The sequence below is a fragment of the Lycium barbarum genome, chromosome 1 (assembly GCF_019175385.1).
Source record: "Lycium barbarum isolate Lr01 chromosome 1, ASM1917538v2, whole genome shotgun sequence".
Taxonomy (NCBI): Eukaryota; Viridiplantae; Streptophyta; class Magnoliopsida; order Solanales; family Solanaceae; genus Lycium; species Lycium barbarum.
The window spans coordinates 114,059,145-114,085,113 of NC_083337.1; the positions used below are offsets into that span (position 1 = coordinate 114,059,145).

The 25,969-nt window shown below is 38.1% G+C and overlaps 1 protein-coding gene and 1 long non-coding RNA gene across 8 annotated transcripts; both read right to left on the reverse strand.

Moving 5' to 3' along the window:
* Positions 1-3,976: 3,976 nt before the first annotated feature.
* On the reverse strand, positions 3,977-14,810 carry LOC132644970 (uncharacterized). Of its 2 annotated transcripts, none has more exons than XR_009583972.1 (3): positions 14,515-14,810; positions 13,944-13,994; positions 3,977-4,216 (listed from the first exon to the last, which is right to left on the reverse strand). It is a non-coding gene; the product is annotated as an uncharacterized LOC132644970 (long non-coding RNA). The 2 variants fall into 2 exon arrangements; XR_009583971.1 differs by lacking the exon at positions 3,977-4,216 and adding an exon at positions 9,945-13,330.
* A 1,052-nt stretch (positions 14,811-15,862) lies between these two features.
* LOC132637052 (homogentisate solanesyltransferase, chloroplastic) lies at positions 15,863-22,815 on the reverse strand. 6 transcript variants are annotated; one of them, XR_009581529.1, is made up of 11 exons: positions 22,480-22,815; positions 21,906-22,027; positions 21,686-21,832; positions 21,311-21,536; positions 19,542-19,615; positions 18,413-18,505; positions 17,743-17,860; positions 17,559-17,640; positions 16,681-16,713; positions 16,138-16,215; positions 15,863-16,048 (listed from the first exon to the last, which is right to left on the reverse strand). XR_009581529.1 is itself a non-coding variant. In XM_060354206.1 (11 exons), exons 1-10 carry the CDS (start codon positions 22,672-22,674, stop codon positions 16,141-16,143), a joined length of 1,146 nt encoding a protein of 381 aa, XP_060210189.1. In that variant the 5' UTR covers positions 22,675-22,814; the 3' UTR covers positions 15,863-16,048; positions 16,138-16,140. The 6 variants fall into 6 exon arrangements, 5 of the variants coding, with proteins under 5 accessions (XP_060210189.1, XP_060210205.1, XP_060210197.1 ...); XM_060354206.1 differs by having other exon boundaries at positions 17,559-17,621; positions 22,480-22,814; XM_060354222.1 differs by lacking the exon at positions 17,559-17,640.
* Between the last annotated feature and the right edge of the window lie 3,154 nt (positions 22,816-25,969).

Genomic DNA, 25,969 nt, shown 5'->3' on the forward strand with positions numbered 1-25,969 from the left:
GGCTAGGGCTTGTGAACTACACAAATAAAGGCTTTGCTTGCTCCAACAACTCCTTCATGTTAATGAGGGCCTTCAAATTAGTTGGAATACTAGAAGAAAATAATTTTTCTTGATCAATTCCATGGACTCAAATTTTTGGCACCATGGTCGAACACTACTATGTTTCTCTTCTTTCTTTTTCTTATTCTCCAAACTTCTTGCCTTGAAAGATGATTATGTCTTATTTGCCCCCACTTGTTTATATATATACTTATCCCTTCCAATACCAAGTGGCCACCTACCCTTCTTCTTGAAGCTTCTTTAAATTAAAATAAAGATGACTAATGTCTTGCCTTATAAGCTTTGGTCTATACACATAATTTAGCTCCACCAAATAAAAATATGGACACATATTCCCTCACATGTCACACGGCCCTAGTAACTTCATGACCATTTTTTTTAAATTCCCCATTTGCCCCTAGCCTTCCACAATATTATCATGAACCATTTTGTGAATTTCCCTTTTTACCCTTAGCCTTTCTCATTATTTCCATACTAATAACAACTTATACATTGAAATACTTTGGAACATAGTCTTGCCCTTAACCTACCACGTCCACCTTGAAATATCCGAATGTACGAAATATGGGATATAACAATAGAAGCCTTACATACGACGGAAGAAGGCGAGTAACGATATGGAAGGTCATAGAGGTAAGCCTTGATATAATTGTTCTGTTACTTGGAAATTGGAAGCTCTGGGTGGCTGGAATATGTCATATGACTGTATGCCCTGTGAGGCATTGTTGGTATTAGTTGTGTGTGGATTCTGAATAGTAAGAACTGTAAAAGAAGATTCTGTTAGAATTTTTCAAAATCAGGTCACTTAGTTAAGTATGCCTAACAGAAGGAAGTGTGGAAGGGAAATATCGTAAGTAGACAATAACTGGGATGTGATGTTTTAGAGGAGCTACGGATTTGGGCGTAGCGTGAAAGATAATTATGAGAAGGACGATTAGCAGTCCAAAGGATTGCAATGGATAACATTCGAGACTTAGTAGGAACAAGGTCTGTTGGAGGATCCAGAAAATTGATAATCAGATTTGCTATAAATTATTATACGAGAATGGTGAGTGAAAAATCCGAACAGGCTGATGCCCGAAGTATTCACAAGTAACGGCGATGAAGGTACAGTTGCTATCATCGGGAATCTAGGAATCTGGGACGAAGGATAGTTATACACATAAGTGAAAAGCGAACACTGGAAATTGAAAAGGGTAAAATAGTAATTGTAAAGGAGAAAGACGTGTTACGAAAATGTCTCGGAATCTGTAAGACTTCGACTTGCTCCAAATCATGTAATAAAGGTCATGTGAGGAAGCGGACGCGATTATATCAGCATTAAGGCACCGGATTCCATCGGAGTTTCGAGGTTAAGCGTGCTAAGGTGGGAGAAATTTTAAGCTGGGTGACCCCCTGGGAAGTGTGCAAGAAATTCTATATATTCCGACATAAGAGACAAATGAGAAATTAGAGTGGCCTAAGGAAAACTAGAGTATACGGGATGGTTGGAGACCACAAAAGGCCATATAGGACGAGACAGGCTAGACTGGGGGAAAGACAGAAAGTGCGTTACAGCTTTGGAATTTGAATAGGCTTGAACAGTGTTTGGAAGTATTTTGTGGGCTAGTTGATAGTAATTATATATGTATATATATATATATATATATATATATATATATATGAATGTGTATGATATCTCATATGTGATCGTATCGATGGACATGTGAGTCCCAGTAACCGGCGCTACGGTAAAGAATGCATTAATCAAGTAAAGGTACCAAAGTTCGAGTGACAGCAAAAATAGATGGTACGAGTGTTACAAGATAAGCTGCTATTATTTTTACTACAGGTTAAGATTGGAAATTTTAATACAACAATATTGGAAAAGAAGGTGAGTGAGTAGCTGGAAAATAAACGGATCAAAGTGTCGGAAGAAAATGAAAGGTAAGAAACCTCAGTGAGTGAGGCCCCCCGAGACAAATTACTGGCAAAGTACGAGACTATTTGAATAAAATTTAAAAGGTAGGTACCTAAAAAGGGTAAAGTGTGGTGATATAGAACAAGAGGAATGTGTGAGGTTCGAGGACCAATCTCAATAAGTGAGGATAAAGAAATAGTGACTACGACAAGGAATGTGAAGTAAGAGAAAGAATGACAAAGCCTTGTGACGATGTTAGAAAATTTCGGCCCTTGGAAGGTACATAAAGGAATAAGTGTGCAGCCATATTAACGTGGATGCCTCAGATATGGAAGTGCCTTTCTGAAAAAATGACTTAAGAGTGAAGCGGAATTTGCGCGTATAAAGTAATATTTCATGAACTTCAGAGTCGATGCCACACATGGCAAAAGGAGAAAAGTGTTCGAGGAAGAAGGAACCTAGGGAAGGTTAAGAATGAAAGTAGAAAAGGTATATTAACGGATTAGTCGAAAGAAGAGGAGAATATTTGGGAATAAAACAAATGGAAATCCTTAATCATAGGAGTAAGAAGGATACTTTGACAAGTTAACGATAGAAACCCGATAACGCACCAAGAAAAGAATAAGGATAATGGGTCAACACCGTTGATTTGGAAATTAAAGGCGTGGAGCGAGAATTCATGTGAAGTCTGAAAGATTTGATCCTAGAGAAAATGGAATGAAATATAAAGAATGTGCATGGAAGACCGCTCGGTCATAGTACCATAAAGAGAGTGTAAACCGTAAGGATTCCGTGCTGTGAGCAAAAGTAGCGAGACGTTCGAAAAAAATGAACGCATAGCTGCAACGCGAACGCGTAGTTAAGAAGAACTACGAGTAAGTAAGTTAAAATAGGTAAGAGGATTAATAGTGGATGGAAAAGTATGGGAATGTTGACAAGAATGATAATGTAGATGGAAAATGAAAAGGAAAGCTTATGGAAGAAGTTTCAATATGTCATGCACAGAGTTGGAAAAGATCTCACAGAAGGACTATTGGCATATGAGGAGCCCCTAAAAGGGGGGGGGAGAACGTATTACGTTAGGCTTAAAAAGAATCACAACATTTTTCAAGCGCTGGAAAAGGAAATTTATTGGCTCGGGACTAGAGTTCGGAACATGTCGGCACATCAAAAGGGTACATGAAGAAGTAGAAACGAATTGACAATGAAGTGTACCATGAGGCCAACATGAATTATGCTATGTTTATGCCATGATTTAAATTCCTCTTATCGGGCAAATTTGCGCCATACCTAAGTACGCAGCAACATGTTGTAAGAGTAATAAAAGAGCAAGAAAATGGCTACAAGCTAAATGCAGAAAGGATAAGGCAGAAAATGATAGGATCCAAAGGATGTTTCGGACGAGAACGACTATTATAACGGAAGTATCACCAATTGATAGTCTGAAATTTTGATAGAAAGAAAGGACGCAGTGCCTATGAGTAATATGAAAGAGTTCGTCGGATACTAGAAAGTAGTTCATGGACCATTAATTATACGGAATATGAGGATACACGCTATGAATTTATCTAGAATCATCGATGTGAAGCGATGCTCGATCATATTTGAAAGGAATCCCCTTCGGAGAGCCAACAAGAAATAACGAAGGACGAAACGAGCGCCAATACAAAGAAATCGATGACAAGTATACTTGTGTCGAGAAATGTGAGGGAAGGAAATAAAGAAAAAGTTGCAGTAAGAACTCAACAATGTTGCGAACTAAGAAGTTAGGTGAATTCGGATCATAAGTCACCGTAAGCGCAATTGTACTGCGAAGGATAATAGTTGGCAAAGAAACATTACGTACATGTCACGACCCAGCTAAGGGCCGCGACGGGTACCCGGAGCAATTACCGAGCACCGCTCACTCTACTGCTTGTCTTGCTCATTTAATACTCTTTTATAAATTTTACATACCAATTGTAGGAAAATCATATTTAATCAAAACATAAATACTTTATATACATTTGCCTCTTGGCCATCAAAATAATATACATACATATGAAACATCTTGTGAGACCATCTAACCCACACTGCGTATCTACGAGCCTCTACTAACATAATGAATACATAGACGGAACAAGACTCCGTCATGCCCAAAATATGCATACATGAATGTACATCAAAAGGATAGCCATAAGCACCTCCGAACAATGGAGTGCTATCTACCAGCTGACAGCTACTGAGGACCTGGGCCAAGCTCTCCTCCCTGTCTACCTGTGGGCATGAACACAGCGTCCGAAGAAAGGACGTCAGTACGAATATTGTACCGAGTATGAGAGGCATACATAATGAAAGGAGACATCAATAATATGGGGATAACATCAACATGAGACATATGGATCTGACTGATAATCATAAATGAAGTAATGCATGCTATCTTACTCATAATCATCATCATAACATGTATGCATCATATGCAAGCTGCCCGTCCATGTCGGAACGGTGTGATAATCAATAATATTAGCCCTCGTCCAGGCCTCCCGCGTCCAGGGTACCATCTTATGCCGCCCACTAGTGGTGTCTGCCCACGCCCGTAGGTCGTGGTGTATCCGTATCGCCGCCCGCCGAAGCGGTGTCTGCCCGGCCAACTAGGCCCGGTGTGAATGCAATCATGACATGCTTAACGTAAATACTCATAGTAATATGCTTATCATAAAATACTTATCTTATCATAATGCGTATATAAGACTCATGATCAACTTTACTCTATCGGGGTGACGTAAGGTCGTGATCCCCCGATTACATTATGGGACTATTATGGACATTCTGTCTCGCCTTGAAAGGACCAGTACATAAGGTGAGTGTAGGCAAGGAATAACATCATCATCATTCTAATGTCATCATATCGTATGACTTATCTCATATAGACATTCATAGGTATAGGCTTTTAACTTCTTGGAATGCAAGAACTCATGAAAGGAATAGGGATTCAAGCTAAAAGATTCATGCCATTAGAAAGAAGGACTAGCCTCACATACCTTGGTCGTTTAGCTAAGATATTGCTCACTTGTTCTCCGTCGATATCACGTCGTTACCTTCATAAGAGAATTTGTATCAACATTAGTAAACTAACTACAAGAGCGCATCGCTAATTCTAGGAAAAGTCGGACAACGCTTCCTTCGCTCATACTACTTTTCTCATGTTTTTCATTAACTCCCAACATTCATAATATTACTCGCAATATCATAATCGACAATCGTCATTTACGTACATTTGGCAAAATCCACCATTTTCCTCCAATTTTCCCTTATTTCTACTTCTAGCTCGTCCTTGCGTTTTCATGCGTTTAATGCTTGTTTCATGATATAAACATCATTTATAACGTATTAGTACTCACAACACTTCAATATTCATAGTTCTATTCCACTATCATTCATTTATGTCACTATTCATTCAATAATGACCCATTTTTATGTTCTTCTACATTTCAAGTGTCTAAGCTTTCCAATACTTCAAACAATATGGAAAAATCATGAAACTTACCTTAGATGATGGTTGAACGATCCTTAAGTTTAAATGCATCAATTAGCCAAAACCCTAGTTCCACCTTCTTGGAAATTTCTTCACTTAGATGATCATTTGTTGTGTTCTTACACTTGATTTCATGAATTTGGTGTTGTTGGTCTTGATGTTCTTTTGATTCTTTGGGATTTCTATAGATGAAGTATGTGGAGAGGTCTAGAAGTTTCTTGAGTTGGTTGAATGAATAATGAGTTAAAATGAGGCTTAAGTCCCCTTTAAAAATCACAAATCTGATCTTTAATGAATTCTCGTCGGGATGAACAGTGGTCGTAAACCACCATATACGGACCATATTTTGATTTACGGTCTGTCCTCCATGGTTGTTTTTAATCATCCCAGAAACAGAAAGTTTGGCTGGGGATTATGGCAATTTACGACTGTGGTTTACGGTCCGTAAACCAGTACGGGCCGTCCTCCAAGTCGTTTTTAACCATTTTCACAATTTACAGAAAGTTGGGATTCTTGACAAGCTGGAGGACGATTGCACTATACGGTCCGTAAATCACTTTACGGGCTGTATAGTGCCATATACGACCACTGGGCTAAAAAAAATTTCGCGACTTTCTTATTTCCAAAAATTCTTAATTAGCCATTCTCGACTTAATAAAACATCATTCACTCAAACTCTTCATCATTCCACTCATCATACAAGTACGGAGAAATTTCCGAGGTGTAACGATACATATGTTTCTGGGTAAATACTTGGAATGAAATATTAAAAAAAAAAAAGGATAGCGACAAAGACATAAAGAAGCAGGGAGCGAAGAAAAGGAGAACACCACAAGCCGATGGATATTTATGGCATGATAAGCGAGACTGCAATACTATAGATTAGATAAAAACAAGAAACAACCTGTGGCCATATCGGATCGTCAAGTGGAGATTACGTACCAAAGATGTGGCTTTTGTTAAGGTATTGTGACGAAACAATAACAGAGAAGAGATGAATTAGGAAGGACAAGGATACTAACTTGGTATGGTGGGTTAGAAAACCCGTGACACGGAATGAGGACTCATGTAAAGACCGAGGAGTTCGACTACAAAGAAAATAAGGTGAAAGATAAGGAATGGGCATGAAGAAAAAGGACAGCTATAAGAGGGACCCTCTCGAAGTGTTATAACACCCCATGAGGTCAGTTGAACATTCGAGGACGAATGTTCTAAAGGGGAGGAGGATGTTATGACCCGTATTTTGTACGATCGGATAATTCGAGATAATTGCGAAAAGTCAAAGGCAAGACTATTTTCCAAAATTATTTCGATGAACAAGTTGTTTACTAGTATGGAAATGTTGAACGGCTAAGGGCAAAATTGGAAATTAGGAAAATAGTTTTCATGAATTACAAAAAAAAAATGGTCATGAAATAAAAATGGGCTTGAAACAAAAAGAAGAAGAAAAAAAAATTTGGGCTTGAAAAACAAGGCCCTTATGGCCGTCCAAGTGATTGGGCCAAAGCCCACTTGGGAGCTCATTATTAATAGACAAAAGATGACAAGCCCATCTTATTTTATCATTTTCATTTTAAGAAGTTTCAAGAACCTTGAAGAACAAAAAAAAAATTGAAGACCATTCGGCCATGGTGGCCGAATTTTGAGGTCCAAAAATCCCCATCAAAAAAATATTTTCTTCTAGTATTCCCACTAATTCAAAGGTCCTCTTTAACGTGGTACAATTGTTGGAGCAAGAAATCCCCTCTTTGTTGCAAGTTCATAATTACAGTCAAGTGGGAAATTGAGGAAAAAGGTAAGAATTCATATTCTTTTATATGTTATGGAAGGTTTATATATGCTGTGGTATGTAGAAATGAAAGAAAATCATGGAAATAATGTGTGTTGTGTGTGTGGCCATGTGGGTGTGTGTATGTATGGTGGCCGGTATATATCGTGCGCATGGTTCGCCGGGTCCCTTGCTTGAGGGCCGGGTGCCATATATGTATTCCGGAGTATGATGTGTTATGGTGTTATGGTGTTATGATGTGTTCATGGTTCGCCGAACCATATATGTGTATATGTATATTCTGATCTTATGATATGATATTATGATGTGTGACGGAGATTACGGAGCAAATCTTCTGGAGTATGATGTGTGTGGCGCCAAAGGCAGGGTGGCGCCACGTTCCCCAGGTCCCACAAGGAGCCGGATACCGTTCTTGGCATGCATGATTTGTGTTTCCAGTAAGTTGTTTTTGTTGTTCTGCATATCGTGCTTATTGTTCGGACTAACCTTCTGCACGTGCCACAGCAATATAATATATGTATATGGATCGGGCTGCACGTTCCGCAGTAAATACATTTGTGTATCGGGCCGAACGTTCCTCGACACTAATATGTTACATATGAATCAGTTATGTGTGTATGTATATGATGACATACGATGTGGCACGCACAATCTGTGTTTTGAAAGTACGCATTTTTGGCACTCTGGATGATCTACTTATTTTCGGTACTTCTTTTGACACATGACATCGGCATACATGGTTTGCATTCTGAAAAAAATACGTATTTTGGTATTCTGAAAATGTACTTACTTTTGTACTGTTTGTTTCGATTATGATTCTGTTTTCTGTATTCCATGCTTTACATATTCCGTACTGACCCCCTTTTCTTCGGGGGCTGCGTTTCATGCCGCGCAGGTACACCCAGATGAGTAAATGACATTGCTAGAAGATGCTTCAGCTGGATTGGCAACTCCATTTGCACCTGGAGTGTTGCCGAGTCAGAGTATATGGGCTATGATGTTTGGTTCGCAGTTAGAGACTTTGCAGACAGAGTCGTGGGTATAGGACGTCAGCTTTGTAAGCGGCTCCATCAGCCGATGTGTCATCTTACGTTATGTTACAAATTCCGTGTGATTACAGATTTGACTTGTTTCTGAAAGTTTCCAAAAGCATTTATCATGTTTGTCATTTTCACTGATTAACAGAATCAGGCGATAAAAGAAAGATTTTGAAAGCCTACTATGTATTTCACTTTTATTTGATTTCAGAGTCCGAAGAGATTATGTATGTAATAAGAGTCTGTGGGTTCGCTCGGCTCCGGATATGGGGTTGGGTGCCCATCACACCCTAGGGAGATTAGGGTGTGACAACGATCTCCCATATCAGCCACCATGGCTGGGGCATACCTGGCTAAAGAGTTAAAACGAAGGCTATATTCCCGGGCGCTCATATTTCCCTGTTTGAGATTCAAAAACATATTGGCTCGAGCCCGTCGAACCTCCGGTGGTAAGTAATGTCGCAGGAACGCTTCGGTGAACTCTTGCCAAACCGGGGGAGGTGCATTTACTCCCCTGGAAGATATCCAATTGTTATACCACTGGACCGCTACATCCCGCAATCTATATAAAGCCAACTCTACTGACTCTGTATCCGAAGCATGTATTATCCTCAGTGTCCTCAGCATCTCGTCTATAAAAACCTTGCGGTTCCTCCTCTGGTTTCGATCCAAAAAACTCCGGGGGATTCAGGGTGATAAAATCACGGGCTCTTGCACTCACCGCCCTATCTCCTTGGCCCGCACCTTGCCGCTGAGCTTGTGCGGCAACTAACTGGGTCAGCAACTGAATAGCCTCTGTTATCTGTTGGCCCGAAGCTGCTGCTGGTAGAACTGGAGGTACTGGGGCCGGGGCTGGAACTCCTTCCTGCTCTGCTGACACGGGGGCAGCACGAGAAGTCTGAGGAGGAGCTTCGTTGTGAGACTCGCCTTCTTCTACTTCCGCCGGTGGCTCCTGTTCAACTCTTCTTCCAGCCGCCGTCTTGCCCTTCTGGGCCGCCGTAACTTTCCTCTTCACCAGCATTACTGAAACCATAACACAGGATTAAGAAAAGAACATGGAAACCTGGTAACATAGCTCTATCGCACGATCTAGAGTACAAAGAAGGTCAGAATTCCTAAATGCCCTGCAGCCCCCTGTTTATAAGTGTGGCGCGCTTCACACCCATAAATAGGACTCTACTGGACACGGCTCGTAGACAATCCCTAGGACGAACTGCTCTGATACCACTTTTGTCACGACCCAACTAGGGCCACGACGGGTACCCGATACTACTACACCGAGCACCTCTTATCTCGCATCTTACTCTTACCACTGAGTGGGCCATATAAACGATACCGCCTTTGCTTTACTTAACACCATCGTTAATAACATACTCGTAAACAAGTGTCAATAAACTTTACTAACATATTATACAGCAACAAGGACGAACAAGAGTGTAAGATATCTGACTGTACATATTTGTCTACGAGCCTCTAAACAAAATACATATATTTACAAGAAAGGCCGGGTTCTGCCGTGCCCAAATATGCACACAAAAGTAGTACCAATAAACTGAAGCTCCGGAACAACTGGAGCGCTCTCAATGTACTGCTGGTGGAGCTCCTAGGAATCGAACCCGTCTACCTGCTTACCTGCGTGGCATGAAACGCAGCGTCCACAAGAAGGGACGTCAGTACGAGTAATGTACCGAGTATATAAGGCATGAGAAGTAGCATGACGAGGAACATAAAGTATGAATAATAATACAATGGGATCATAGAGCATATAGTGAGATAAGAGAATAACCTGTACATATGAGTGCCTCTTAGGCAGTTGCCATGCATGCCTAGCCTTTTTCAGAAAGAAATATTTCTTGTTCACATATACAAAAAATAGAACATATCATAGCGCCGAACAACGTCGGATCCCCCACATATGTCCCTCGTCCGGGCATCCCGCGTCCGGGATGATAAGTTACGCCAACTGACCAGGTGGCAATGCGTCTATAGCGCCACATATGTCCCTTTTCCCCATATTCCCCATATACATATACATATATCATGTCCATGTGTCATATACATATATCATATAAGCAGCATGCATGAGAGCCCAAAGAAAGTCATGTATCTATCGGAGTGACGTAAAGTCGGTAACCTCCGATTATATTATGGAATAATCATCCCGACTTTGTCTCACCTTGAAGGTACAATTATTATAAGATGAGACTATCAACGAAGGATAACATTAAGAGAACGTAGAATAAGATCACAAATCTCGTAAGGCGCCAAATCATATACGTATGCACATAGAACAAATTTTCAAGACTCGATGGGTACGTACATGGATCGACACCTGAAGGCTCAGAAACAAGTTTCGGGTCAATCCGAATTAGTATGAAAAAGTTATGAGCGTTTGAAGTACTGAACCTTCTACGAGCGTTTCAGAAGCCATTTTTTTGGAAAATCAAGGCAACAATCATGTTAGGCACCTTTCGGATATCGTTATGGATCAAATCAAATATACCTTTTGGAACCATATGTACATATCAAAATATATATCAAAAACTCAATGGAATGATCGATCGTGCTAGCATTTGAAGATCAAAACTTTAGTCATATCAATTTTCTTCCGAATGCCACTTGGAGACATATCAAACAACTTCGGACATCATAAATACGCATCAAAACCATATGATACAACTTATGGAAGTCAAGAATATTAGCCATCCTAGTGGCTCTAAGAATAGGAATTTCCTTGAAATCTTACATATACGTCATCTGCTCGTTTCATAAAGATCATGCCAAAGAAAGAAAAGGGTAAGCCTTACATACCTGCTCCACGACCTATTAGCTACGCTTATTTATCCAAGCTTGCTAGTCTACATTCAAAAGAGTTCACACAATTATTAGATTCGTCGTCATACACTTGCCTTAGTTCTCAAATAAATTTCACTTATGATCTGCCGAAATTTCGGTAACATTTCCCCTGTAAATACACCATCCCCGAGAATCTAACTCGGCCAATTTTTATCAACAACAATCCGAGAATTTTACTCGGCCAAACTATCAACAACAATACCAACAATCATACTAACAACTTCAACAATCAATCCAAAATATATTCTAACATTAGCAACCTTCGTCACACAATTCATCGGCAATTCATTTATATTCAATTCAATCACATATAATCCAACTAACACCAATGATCCCACATTCAAGTATTAATCTGAAATCTTCCTAACATGATTCAAGAATACTTCAAACAATTCACATAACATTCAAAACAACCCAATCAACATACTACTTCACCCAAGACCTTCCAAATTCAACAAGAACAATAACAACACATTTCCTTCTTTCAAGTTCATAAACCATACCAACAATTTACACACTAACAACATCAATTGCCATGAATATAAGAAATGATTTTTAACATTACATTAGCCTCCAAACAACTCTCCAACACTTACAACTTTAACTAGAATCATTAAACTTTCATTCCCCTCATAGATTCCATTACAACAACAACCAAAATACTAAGTAAAATTGATTCATTTTCTTCCACACCACACCATATCTACACGGCCACACACTACATATACACGGCCACATATAACATCCATATTTTCATGAATTTCATCCACTTTTACCTACTACAATATACATAATCATCCATAACATATAAGAAAAGGATTAAACCTTACCTTTTTCCTTACTTATCACTTGGCTAGAATTTGTAACTTGCAAGAATATGTGTTTTTCTTGCTCCAATGACCACTTCACTTTGCTAAGGACCCTTTAATGGATTGTTTAACTAGAAGAAAATATTTTTTGATAAATTTTTCTCCAAGGTTCTTGTTTGGTTAGAGGTGGCCGAATGGCCTCTTGTCTTTGGCTTCTCCAAACTTCTTGAAATTTCCAAGTGATAAAATGAAGAATATAACTAGTAAGTTACTTATATAATTTACCCATGTGGGCCTTGGCCCATTTACTATGGACGGCCAAATGGCCCTTTAACTCAAGCCCATCCTTTTTTTTTTTTTTTTTTGTAATTCATGAAAATTTATTTTCCAAATTCCAAATTTCCCTTAGCCTCCCTCCATATTTTCTATGGGCCATCTTGTGAATTTCCCTTTTTGCCCCTAGCCTTTCTTAATATTTTCGCTTCAAAATTTTCATAAACAACTTGTGTCTTAAACAAGACCAAAATATAGCCTTGTCCTTAACTTCTTGCAATTGTCTTGAATTATCCGAAGGTACAAAATGCGGGATATAACAGAAGCGTAAATCACTATGACCAGTGAGGAAATAAGAGGTGCTCGGTGGTCAGCCTCGGGTACCCGTCGCGGCCCCTAGCTGGGTCGTGACAGTAACTTCCAATATCATCACTCGCTTTCTTCTGTCGATGCCATTCTTCTGCTGAAATCAAGGGTTAGTATAAGGAATCTCATTTCCTATAGCTTGGCTCTATCGCACGATCTTAAATATGAAAGAAAAGTAACCATCCTGAATGCCCTGTAGCTTCCTGTTTATAAATGTGGCGCGCAACACATCATAAACAAGACTCTACTAGACACGACTTTGCAGACGACCCCTAGGACGAACTGCTCTGATACCACTTTGTCACACCCCGATCTCATCAGGGCATGATGGGCACCCAACCCTTACTTAGAGCTGACTGAACCCTCTGGTATTAACACAATGAAACTGGACATATAAAAAATTTTGGAAATATAATAAGGTACTTTCAGTCAAACCTTAGAAATTTGCGAACGATATTCAATTAATCAAAAACCGAGTAAGTCAAACTGACATATCGGCCTATATGGTCGCTTTATTCAATACATGACATCTTAACATACTAACCACGGGACGCTGTCTGCAAAGTCTCTAAGAGTAAACACCTGAATCATATGAGTCGGGACAGGGCCCCGACTTACCCATACACACATATGATAACCATAATGACTCGACACTGCTCCAAGAGGGAAAATGGAGTTTGCCAATCCCAGCTGATAACCAACCATCCTAGCTGAAACAATCTGGGACTGTGTGGCATGAACACAGCGCCCCCAGGCAAAGGGACGTCAGTACGAATAATGTACCGAGTATGTAAGGTAGCAGTAATCATAAAGAATGAGATATAAGTCATAATGAAAGTACGAGAAACAACCTGTAATATGGATAGCCCCGAAGGCATAGAATAACAATGTAAATAGCCCCGAAGGCAATGACTAGAAATGTAAATATATACCGTACCCGGCCCTTTAGTAAGGGACTCGGTGAAATGTAAACATATGCCATACCCGACCCTTTAATAAGGGACTCGGTGAAATACATATAATATACATACCCGGCCCTCTAGTGAGGGACTCGGTGAACAATGCAATGAAACTATGCACGAATACGTACCCAGCCCGGGACTCGGTGAATGATATATTAACGGCATGCACGAGTAGAATATCATGAGCAACCATATGCAAACTAAATCATCATCTGGGACTCAATAGAATAATTAGAATGAACCGACACTTGAGAATCAAAGACAACTATCATGTCAAGTACAGCTGAGAACTAGAATTCATTGGATTCATGTATGTTCATCGTTCGCTCGTTTATGTAATTCATGCCAAAAAGAAAGAAGGGATAGCCTTAACATACCTTGTCCGCTTCTTAAGCTAATCCAAACTTATGTCTCGGGCTTCCTAAGATCTACAACAACGTCAGTAGATACCAAACATTAGCTACAGGTACTTAGGAATCCAACCCTAAGCTAGCACATCATTTATAGAAATTCGGACAGCATTTCCTTTATAAATTCAACAAACCCTGAGAATTCGACTTGGCCAAATCATCAACAACAATACCAACAACCATATTAACAACATCAACAATTAATCCCATCGATCCAGCCCCTCAACAATATAAAAATAGTTTCAATAATTCAACAATAATGCGACGAGCGGCAAGCTCGGCTTGTCAATTAAACAATAGTTTTAAATCCCATCTTCATTCCGAAATTTCTCAACAATATTAACAACAACAACAACACCTCCAGGTCATTCAATTAATTTCCATTCATATAATTTCATAAGAACAACCTCCCAAAACAGTCCACCGAACTACAACACTAATTTATTCGATTTCCGATATAATTTTCGTATTTCTTTCATCTAGCAATGTAGATACGACTTGGACAAATCAAATACATCTAGGAGAGAGGATTTCTTACCTTATATTCAAAGAAGTACTCTTCATCCACCTTTAAAGAAATTTCTGATTTGCTATGATTCGGGAGAAACCGACGTGACATAACCTTTATATTGTTCTATGCATATTTCTTGCGCATGAGAATTTTCCTATGGCAGATTGTATATAAAAATATATACACACATATGTGCATATTGTTGCCCACCTACGTTGCTATACCAGAATACTCAGCTAATGAAAACAGTGCTACCTATCAATCTTAATATCAAAGACATCTCTAATAAAAGATAAGTCTCAACGGAGGTATACTCTAATGGACCGTGGGCCCCCTGCCTATTCATTACACCTAACACGTTCTGCTCCCAAACGAAGCCACCAAATATGTATACACCTTAGTCATTTAGGTGTTGCACGTTACATGACTACACGTGGATAATTTCACATTCTCACTTATCCACTTATTCTTTAATTAACTCCTTTATCCATCACTATAATTCAAAATTTAACCAATTATACACATAATTAATTTTTTGATTCCAATTCACTTAAACATGAACCATTTTTAACACACTTCATATACTCATTATTATAATCATGTGGTAGAATTCTAGTCCATAGCCTCTTTACACAAATATTATTCTCAATCACTGTCGTCACACTTGTTAAGACCTAAATTATTTTTGGATTTCATTCCTCATATAAACCAAGTTCTTGATTTTCATGCTTCAATATGACTAAATCCTCCGGCTCGGGTAAATTTGCTCGTGTTGGACGGTTCAATTTCCTAGTCCAAAAACACGGGGTATTATAGCTTGGACCGTATTTCATTCAAATAAATTTCAAACCTCGACGAAGCTTATTTTCTTCGATTTGTTTAACTTCTAATATTTACAACAGATCTGTACCATTACTCTAACCACCTATAAGCTTGGGGGATAACCTAGTTTCGATTACTAATGTAATTTAACTCGCACGCTTTCCAATGCATGAAAACACGAGATGTAACATATCAGCTCATCATTCTTCCTGTGTTCTGTGTTTATTCCAAAATTGTTGACCTAAAACAGTATAATCATAGCAAGAATTTATGTACAACGATAGTGTAAAGAAGCTGTTTGTCAAATTTTACTCATTATAGCAAGTTAATTATCTTTATTATCAAATTATAAAATCAATGCTTATTACAGAGATTAATCTATAATTTTTTAGAAGTGGCCTGATTTTAAATATTTTTTATAGCATCGGCTTATATAGAAGTTAAACTCTTTAGTAAACACTGTTTACGCTGGAATCCCTGGATTCAAATGCCATTATCAATAGAGCGTGTGGAAAATTGTAACAACAATTGAGATGCAGAACTTCCCATCAGGTGCTAAAAGTTGGTGTTGTATAGACAAAACTGAAACTGAGGGTAACAAAAGATTAAACCTCATCCTTCAGTAGATTGATGAATTTCCTAAGAATATACAACAATATAATCCAAAAGGATAAAGAAAGTCCCCATGCGTCTCAGAAAACCTAACACTGAACGGCATCTATACACACTTTCCTTTGTCCTGCAGACGGCAGCAAACCAGAAAGTAAACTTCCATTTCTTTAGTCACTTTGAGGGCCACCACTTAAAGGCTATGGAACAAAAACGTACTTGTTAGATGAAAGGAAAGATGATGTACTCCGCATAGAAAAGATTCCATATTAATCTATAGTATGCTGAGATTGCTTCCTGCAAAAAAATTTACAAAAATGAAGATATCAGACAGTGGTAAGTTCTTCCTACCTCCCCTACTCCATTAGAAAATAGAAATAGCCAACAGTTTTGTAGTCATCAGTGATTTAAGTGGTGACAAATTTGCAATCCAAAATCCTGAATGGATTGAGCTTGTAATTAAAAGTTAAACTACTTATTGCAGTCAAACCTTGGTTAACTCAGTTTAATAATTTACCCTCAGAGGTCAGGTAACAAGAAATAGTAGTTGATCCATGCAGGATCTATATTTCTTTTGCGAAGAACATAAAAAAACAATAAAGTACTAACAGAAAGAGGGTATGAAATTGTACAAAGTGATCAACAAGAGAAACACTGGGACCAATCTCTCTTACTTGCAAATTACAATTGATTACCATCAGAATAAATGTAATCATGAGATGACACCCAGACCGTCATGCAGAACTTAAGTGTTAAAATTACCTTAGTGTAATTTGCTCTTTCCAGCAACCATGCCTGCAAATAGATAACAAAGCAGAAAATTTTATGGCAGCACAGTGGGACCAATCTCTCTTGTAAGCCACAGCTTATTCCACAAAGGAGTGGTAAAACAATAGAACTATCCCCAGAATATAATTGATAATGAAAACATTAATGCAAAGGAACAAAAGCTAATTCATCTTCCTTTGGCATTTACTGTACTTTTTTAAGTTTGAGAGAAGCCAAAATGTATTATTCAACTGACAAAAGAAAACTATATAATCCAACCTCCCAAACTAGAGTAGTAAATAAAGGAACGTCAGGCAACTTCCAAACTGTCGTTTAGAATCTAGACTAGAACAATATTATATGCAAATCCTATCATTGCTCAGGTTTGGTAAATAGCATTTCCTTGTATAACCAGAGACATCAGTAACAGTTTACCAGAGCTTCTCCACATTAAAAAGCTTCTTCATGCTGTACCATGGATTTAAAAATTACAAAGTAGTTGAAGAGTTATGCCATGCTCTTGTACTTTATTTTATTTGAGAATTCATTCATGCTCTTGACCAAATGAAGAAATGCACGATACTCGATAGAGTAGAAATAAAATAAAATTCTCTTCACATTTAGCAGTCAGAGAGTAGGCTTAACTAATTCGCAAAGGTGGAGCAATTATGGTACAAATAAAACATAACTGGAATATAGGGCACTGTCTGACTTTTAGATCATCATGAAAAATAGAGCATACATTGACAACTTTACTCATAGTACAAAGTGGTTAGGTTTTTAAGTCTGTGTGAATCAAATGACAGAGCAGCTTTTAAGTAACCTAGGTAAGTTACGCAATCATGTTCAGATTCAAAACTCAAACTAAGTACCCGGAAAACTAAACACAATGCCAAGATGGCATGTACAGGTATCATCAAGCTGCTCCTGAAGGCCTGCGATAAGAGAATTACGCTATTCTATTAATCATTACTGACGGAGAGCAGCAAATCAGGATTTGTTAAACCTAAAGAAGACGCCAATATCAAAAAAACCTAGGCAGAAAAATGAACTCACTTGGGGCATGTATATTGCCGCAACTACAGCACCAATGTAATTTGTTAACAAAAGCCCAGAGCCGAGGAATGCTATGTTTCTCACACCAAGCTTCGTTGCCAAAGTAGATATCTGAAACCTATATTAGTACATTAAATGAAAAAGAGGAACTTTGTAGATGCCAACAGTTGTGAAAAAAGAGACAAAAGAAGAGAAAATTTCTTACTGAATTAGTTGTGACACTACACAAGAGGGTAGGAGTTTTGATCTAGGTAGTAATTATCCTCTACTTACAATAAGGTAAATACTTATTCACTGTAATGAAGTACAGATTATTCTGGTGTATCATTGCGACTGAATCTGGACACTTTTTTTTAAACCGCGAATCTAGGCACACAATAACACCTATAACTGAATGAATATTTGAACAATAACAGATCCATGAAAAAAATTCTTTTCATAAAATAAGATAGATGGGCAAATGCATATCAGCAATGGGGTACGGGATGGATCACATGAAAGTTCAAAATATTGGAGTTCAAGTAAGGATACATGGATTGAGAGAAATAGACTGACAACAGGTGTAAGCAGATAAAACTTTTTCATCGAAGAAATTCAGTGTTCATAAAAACCTCCAACTAATGTAGGGAAAGAAGTAGCAGATTTCTTAAAAGTTTGTATTACAACTTACTTGCGGTCACCCTCCACATCTGGTAGATCCTTGGTGATGGCAATGACTAGTGCAAACAAAGTCACAAAAGTAGTAATAAAGGCAACAGGTGAGCTGCAGGTGAAATATGTATTACTAATCAGATAATCAATAATAAGGATGTACAAGATAAATTGCTTATTCACTAAGAGCCCATTTGGCTTAGTGGAATAGAAGTAGTTTTTAAGCACCTGATGCCTAAAAGCACTTTTTAACTGTTGGAGCTGATTTTTTTAAGTAGCTGCTGGAGCTGAATTTAATAATAAGCAGTTAAGTATTTGGTTAGAAGTGCTAAAGAAAAAAAATAAGCAGTTGATGTGTTCGGTGAAATGCCCTTAAAACGGTTGACGCAATAAAATGGATTGATTATTACTAGATTTTCAGTTGTAAAACTGTTTTCCCGAAAAATGAATTTATGTTCCAGTCTATTTTATGTTCTAAATTTCTTAGATAAGATTATTATAATTTACAAGAGGTTATTTTTTCCCTTTGGTTAGATTGTCAGTGTATAGTCATGCGCAAATACAGAGGTGTTCTTCTGTGGAGCATATATACCAATTGCCTTCTTTTTGTGGTCTGCAAAGGGAAGAGGTAAGGAGAGGAAAGAAAGAGTAATTACAGAACGGAAGCTCCCTACGTCTATACAGGATACTGTAGCAGAGGAAATCTCTGTTGATTGGAGAGGAAGACCTTACAAATATAGCAAACATGGCAGAACAAAAGCTGGTACCTTTTAATTAAAAGAAAATATAAGGGTTATATTGTAAACATCGTCAAACCCTAAGTGATAGTTTTAGGCTTGTTTTGGGTTATTTTAACAACAAAGCTTCAAAAACCTGAGGGACAGACTGGAAAGTAGGCCAATGCTGGGGTGTGGCTACCTTCTTATGACTACTAGAGGTCATACATCTCTTATTAAGCCCTTCTTTTTCATAAATAACTTAATGCCTTTTTAGCTTTTGAAGAAATTTGCTTTAACTCTATGCAGGTTTATATGTTAATACTTAATTGACAAGCTTTGTTTCTTTAGACAGATAAATATACAGAGAGATGAGAGAAAAGGCAACATGCATCTTGGCAAAGAAATAGAGTGTATGAAAAAAGCATTCACCTCCACTCAAAGCTTAGCCCCAGAGCAGCCCTTGTGGCATAATACACACCATAATTAAGAAGAAAACCGCGTACCTGCAATGCATAGTAATTCTTGTGACCATTATATTCGTAGGTGATATTTATTGGCCCGTGCAAAAAGATATATGCACCATCAAGGATCAAAATGCAATGAATACATTAACCATCTAGAATTGTGAGAAGATGTTAGACTGGTTATGGATGATTCGAGTGATTATACCTGGATTAACAAAGATAAAAAATTGTTACCCAATTACCCGTAAAATGGCAAATGCCTGATAGGTGCATCCTATATTTTAAATGTTGATGACTACTGCAGAAACAGAGTTTAACTTCCTTGTTTGATACAAGCCCAACTCCATCAAGCTTCATGAAGATGGAGTCTTTGAAGATCATGGGAGGTCAACATAGGACGGCCTTTAAGATATGTGAGATAGCTTGAATGGAAGGCTTCAAGACCATCACATTCAAGATATGGAAGATAGCTTGGGAGGCTATTTGTGAAAAGAGGCTATTTGGAGAAGGAGGCCATGCATGCAAAAGAGGCTAATACTTAAATGCAAGCCTTTTCAAGTTTCATTTCCAAGGGAGACATCCAAACAAGGCCCTTACTTCATTAAGGGTATAATTGTAATAGAGATAGTTGTCTTCCTTATTTTCTTAGTATAAATAGTAGGCTAAACGTTTCATTATTTAGCTTTTAATGAATTGATGAATATTTTGAGTGTTTTAGGGTTATCTCTAGCGAGAGAAACTTGTGAGAGGCCTTTGGTAGGCTCTTGTTGATTATTGTTTGTGAGAGGATTGGTTGCTTGGGAATTCAATTCCCTTGAGGTCAGCCTTAGAGGTTGGTGCTATTTAGAGTGTAATTAAGAGGTTTTGGTTATTAAAGAACCTTGGTTGCCTAATTGTGCCTATTTTGTGTCAATCTATCTATCTTTTCTTTTCCTTTTGTTTATCCTTGTCAATTTATTGTTTCCCCGTATCCGTTGTTGTATCATTGTTTAAGTCTTTAATGTATAAGGTTCAACAAGATAATTCTTGATAGGAAGGAAGATCAAGCTATAGGAAAGGATATGGTTTGAAACATTTATAAGATAAGTGGTTCCATAATTTACACTGCTCGCAACTAATACAGATGCAAATATGAACAGCTGCGAGAAGCAGGTGGCATTCGAGAATTACAACGCCTCTGTAATGGCACTAAGTGTGAACCAAGATACAATAGAGTGGTTTCTATTAAAAAATGCCTCTAGCAGTCACAGGTATAAACTGCTAGAAATCCCAACTCAATGTGTGCACGCCGAAAAGGAAAAAATGTACTTTACTATGTTGGACTGGGGTCAATTGTCCTTTTTTGATTTATGGGTTTGAAATTGATTCAGCCATTTAAACACGGTACCAAGGAGAAAGACAACTTTCGGGTGGTCATGCCCCTCAGACCACCATCACCAAGCCACGAGGTTCAAATTAACACTTGGCAGAAAGTCATGTTCAATTGGCTATCTTCTCCAAAACTAGCTGCAAAACTATTTCCAAACAGAAAATTAAAAGAAACAATGTACCACACCACCTGCCCTACACCTTCTCCTACAATCAGAAACTTTACAATACGATGTCCACATAGTTTATTCAGGCATATTGCTTCTTCCATGGAGGTACTTGGGCACATGCAGGTCTCTATGTGTTGTAAGGGTAGCTTACACACAACTGTTGAAGGAGAAGTAAGAAGCAAACAAAGAAGCATACCGTGGCAATTATTAGGAATGCTATGACAGCAAATCTCTTCAGCCGAAATGGTGGGACTGAATAGATGGTACCTAAAAAGAGACCAAGACAGTAAAGAGAAGTAATGAAGGGGCCAAAATTCATCCCAACAATAAGAAGGCCAGCCACAGCGAACAATAACACCAACAACCATGCAGACTGCACTGAAAGATCTCCAGCAGCTATGGGTAAGTACGGCTTGTTTACCCTGCAAACATTTTGAGAAACAGTAATCAAAGTAAAAAGGAAGAATACATTATGTGATTGAGAGAAAAAAAAGATTTTATATGACGCGATTCATTTATGTCCGTCCTGCAAGAGTAGTCTGCAACGTAAAGTACCAAAGGAATCACTTACTTGTCAATGCCAATGTCATATATTTGATTGATGCCCACTATATAACCATTCCCACATATTAGGGCAATAAGACCATAAAAGGCCTTCAATACTAATGACCACCTGATTAGATTCGGATTCTCAATCAACGCTCGTGCAACCAATGAGCTGCCAAAGAAATTATTGGTTAACACAAGCCTGTTGCAAGTTCACCAAAGTATTGACAATAATAAACACTTACAGGGATCCTAGTGCAGTCCCACGTATAGTGTGGGGCCTCAAAAATCTCCAAAAGGCATCTTTAAATTGTGAAAAATTATCCAACACTGGGTCAGATCCAGCAGTACCAACTTGAGAGCATGCCTGCAAGTGTTATCTTTCATAAGAATGCAACTAATTGAATATTTCAACCCCTGACATTGCTTCATAAGATATAGATAATAGAAAGTTGAGCTGAGTCAAATTTTTGAAAAGCTGCAGTCAGTTATTCTTGTCTTGTCATCTTCAGGGCAAAGAATTTTGGTCATGTCGAGCTCAATGAAACTTATTGAAGCTCAAAACGTGGTGTTTATACCTCCACAGATGGACAGACGTTATCAATTTCTTATTGTTATCTTTTAAAGCTCTTTGCTATCATATTTAACTAATTAAAGCTCTTTGCTATCATATTTAACTAACACCAGAAATATCAGCAAAAAACCAGAACCCAACTAAGCTTGCAAGAAAATGCTAATTAATCCATTCACTTGGTTACTGGGTGTTGAGATTTTCCTCAGTTGGGGGATATGATGGAAATAATCTCAAATTGAACATACCCGGATGAGGGTGTGCCTGTGCTTTCTATACAGAACAGTCTTTTTGTAGCGAATGTGGAATCCAGCAGAAGTGTTGGAAGATTTGAGCACACCCAAGTTAGGAGCATTAAAAGAAGGTGAAGCATTGGGTAACTTTGTGTAGCGGGAAGAATTATGAAACCGAAGGGATGAGCAAGATGAACATGCCAGCTCCATCCCCAGATATCTCTTCACTGGTGATCCAAACTCCAAACTTCTATTTCTCTCTGCTCACCCTTTCACTTTCTCCTATTTCTATTTCCCTCCCATCTATCAAACAAACAGATGGTACCTTTGCTTTACTTGGACAAAATACTCCCTTCGTACCCACTTTTATATAGCTTTTAAATATTAAATTCTATAATAAAATATTAGAAGAATTTATATTTGAAATTAAGTCAAAGTAGTTTGCTTAACTGCTTTGACTCTCGTACTCTCAACCCCCACAAATAAATTGTGAATGGAGGAGTACTTCCTTTTATTTAACGTAACTGGGAAAAAAGATTTAGAATTTGTTATAAAATAATAAAGCTAAAAGAAGAATAACGTAGAGAAAAAGAGAAGGGAGGATAATTCTTTAATTTATCTTGAGTGATGAAAATACAATGAAGAGAACCCTCTATTTATAGGAGAAAAGTACATTGGTCCAAAGTCACAAATCCTAACTTTTCTCCTAAAGATAGACATCCATAATAATAAATAAATAATATTTATAACACTCTCTCTTGGATCTCTATTTAATAGATAATGTGTCTCGTTAAAACCTTACTAAATCCAGTGAAAAAAATTCTAGTGAAGGAAAAATAGTACATTTCTAATAATACGCCCTTTGGTTGCTTCATTAAAAACCTTACAAGGAAAACCCAGTGGAACAAAAGCCTTGAAAAGGAAAAAGAGTACAACTCTTATTAACCTCTCTTGATGAGAACTTTAATCCCACTTGAATCTTCACATCCCAATCTTGTCAACCATCTTCTCGAAAATTCCAGTTGGTAGAGACTTGGTGAATAAATCAACCATATTATCACTCGAACGAATCTGTTGCATGGTGATATCACCATACTTCTGGAGCTCGTATGAAGAAAAACTTTGGTGAATGTGATTCGTTCTATCTCCTTTATGAATCTTCCCTTTAGTTGGACTGTGTATGTTGCATCTCCACTCTTTTGATAGAGTTGCATCATCGACATATAATATTGTTGGAATCACGCCAAATACATTTCTGACTTGCTTTATAAACTGATGTTACCTTAGTATGAGTCAACTGTCATGTTGAACAATATCGTATGACCGTAATCCTTCACGGAAATAGATAACACGTCTAGATCGAACATTCTTGTCAATTAGATGAATGTTCTGTATATCCAATAAACTTGATAATATTTATTAGGGTAACACACTCATACCAAACTTACAATTGATGTTATTTCAATATCTCCATGTAGAAGTAAAACTATATCAGGCTTATAGTTATAGCAAGATATAAAATGCATGATAAGAACCAAATTGGAAACTCTAGAAATCAAAATAAACAAAATTGCGGAAATTGAAATTAAGATGAGAATTTGGGATGTGAAGATAAGAGGATAAAAGCAAGACCCAAAGGATATGGACAAACTTGGGTATGTTAAACTCAAATCCTTCCAATTGGAGGGGGATGTTACACCTCACACTTTCATATGTTAAGTTGTGTCGGAAGTTAGTTGACATAAGCTCAAAGGACAAGATTATCAACGATGACATAAGATTTTTAGTGACTGATACAATAACGGATATGCGGAAACGAGAAATTAAGAAGATAAACAAAAGGAAAAGAAAAGATAGATAATTTGACACAACTTAAGATTCAATTTAGCAACCAAAGTTATGTAAAACTAAGACCTCTAAATTATCATTAAAAGAACACCAAATTCTTAAGTTGACCTCAAGGGAATCGAATCCCAAGCAATCAACCTCTCAACAACATAAGAATCAACAAGAGTCTACCAAAGGCCTCTCATAAGTTTCTCTCTCTAGAGATAACCCTAAAACACTCAAAATATTCATAATTCATCCAAAAACTCCCTAATGAAATGAAAAACAAGCTATATATACAAGCTAAGCAAAGAAGACTATTAGGCAATTACAATGCTACCCTTAATGAAGTAAGGGCCTTGTTTGGCTAGTCTTCTTAGTGTAGTCTTGTCACGACCCAGCTAGGGGCCGCGACGGGTACCCGGAGCTAGTTACCGAGCACCGCTCACTCTACTACTTATCTTGCCCATCTAATATTCTTTTACCAATTTACATACCAGTTGTAGGAAAATCATAATTAAACAAACATAATTACTTTATATACAATTGCCTTTCGACCATCAAAATAATATTCACGCATGTGAAACTTGTGAGACCATCTAACTCACACTGCGTATCTACGAGCCTCTACTAACATACTGAATATACATGGACGGAACAAGACTCCGTCGTGCCCAAAATATGCATATATATACCAAAAGGATAATCCTAAGCACCTCCGGACGATGGAGTGCTTTCAACCAGCTGACTGCTACTGAGGATCTGGGCCAAGCTCTCCTCTCTGTCTACCTGTGGGCATGAACACAGCGTCCGAAGAAAGGACGTCAGTACGAATGTTGTACCGAGTATGAGAAGCATAAACAATGAAAGAAAACATCAACAATATAGTGATAACATCAACATGAAATATCTGGATCTGTCTGATAATCATAAAGGAATTCATGCGTGCCATCTTACTCATACTCATCCTCATAACATATATGCATCATATGCAAGCTGCCCGTCCATGTCGGAACGGTGTGATAATCAATAACATTAGCCCGCGTCCAGGCCTCCCGCGTCCGGGGTACCATCTCATGCCGCCCACTTGTGGTGTCTGCCCATGCCAAAGGGTCATGGTATATCCGTATAGCTGCCCGCCTTGGCGGTGACTGCCCGGCCAACTAGGTACGGTGTGAAATGCTCATGTCATGCTTCTCATAAAATGCTCATAATAATAATATACTCATCATACAATACTTATCTCATTGTAATACATGCATAAGGCTCAAGATCAACTTTACTCTATCGGGGTGACGTAAGGTCGTGATCCCCCGATTACATTATGGAACAACTATTGATACTCTACCTCACCTTGAAGGAACTAGTACATAAGGTGAGTGTAAGCAATAATTAACATCATCATTATACTAGCATCATCATATCGTATTCCTCATATTATATAGACATTAAGGAGTTAGACTCTTAGCCTTTCGGACTATAGGAACTCATGAAGAGAATAGGAATTTTGTGCTACAAGATTCATGCCATCAGAAAGAAGGTACTAGCCTCACATACCTTGGTCGCTTAGTTAGGCTATCGCTCGCTTGCTCTTGTTCAATGTCACGTCGTTACCTTCATAAGAAAATTCGGGTCTACATTAGTAAACTACCCGCAAGAACGCGTCGTCAAGTCTAGG

Bases quoted from the DNA above. Each gene is read 5' to 3' on its own strand.
- LOC132637052 (XM_060354206.1), bottom strand. From the start codon at position 22,674: ATGGAGCTGGCATGTTCATCTTGCTCATCCCTTCGGTTTCATAATTCT. The intron at 21,833-21,905 runs GTAAGTGTTTAT...TTTCTTTGGCAG, and splicing joins GGGACTGCACTAGGATCCCT to CTCATTGGTTGCACGAGCGT. The intron at 17,861-18,412 runs GTAAGTTGTAAT...GTACTAATATAG, and splicing joins GATGTGGAGGGTGACCGCAA to GTTTCAGATATCTACTTTGG.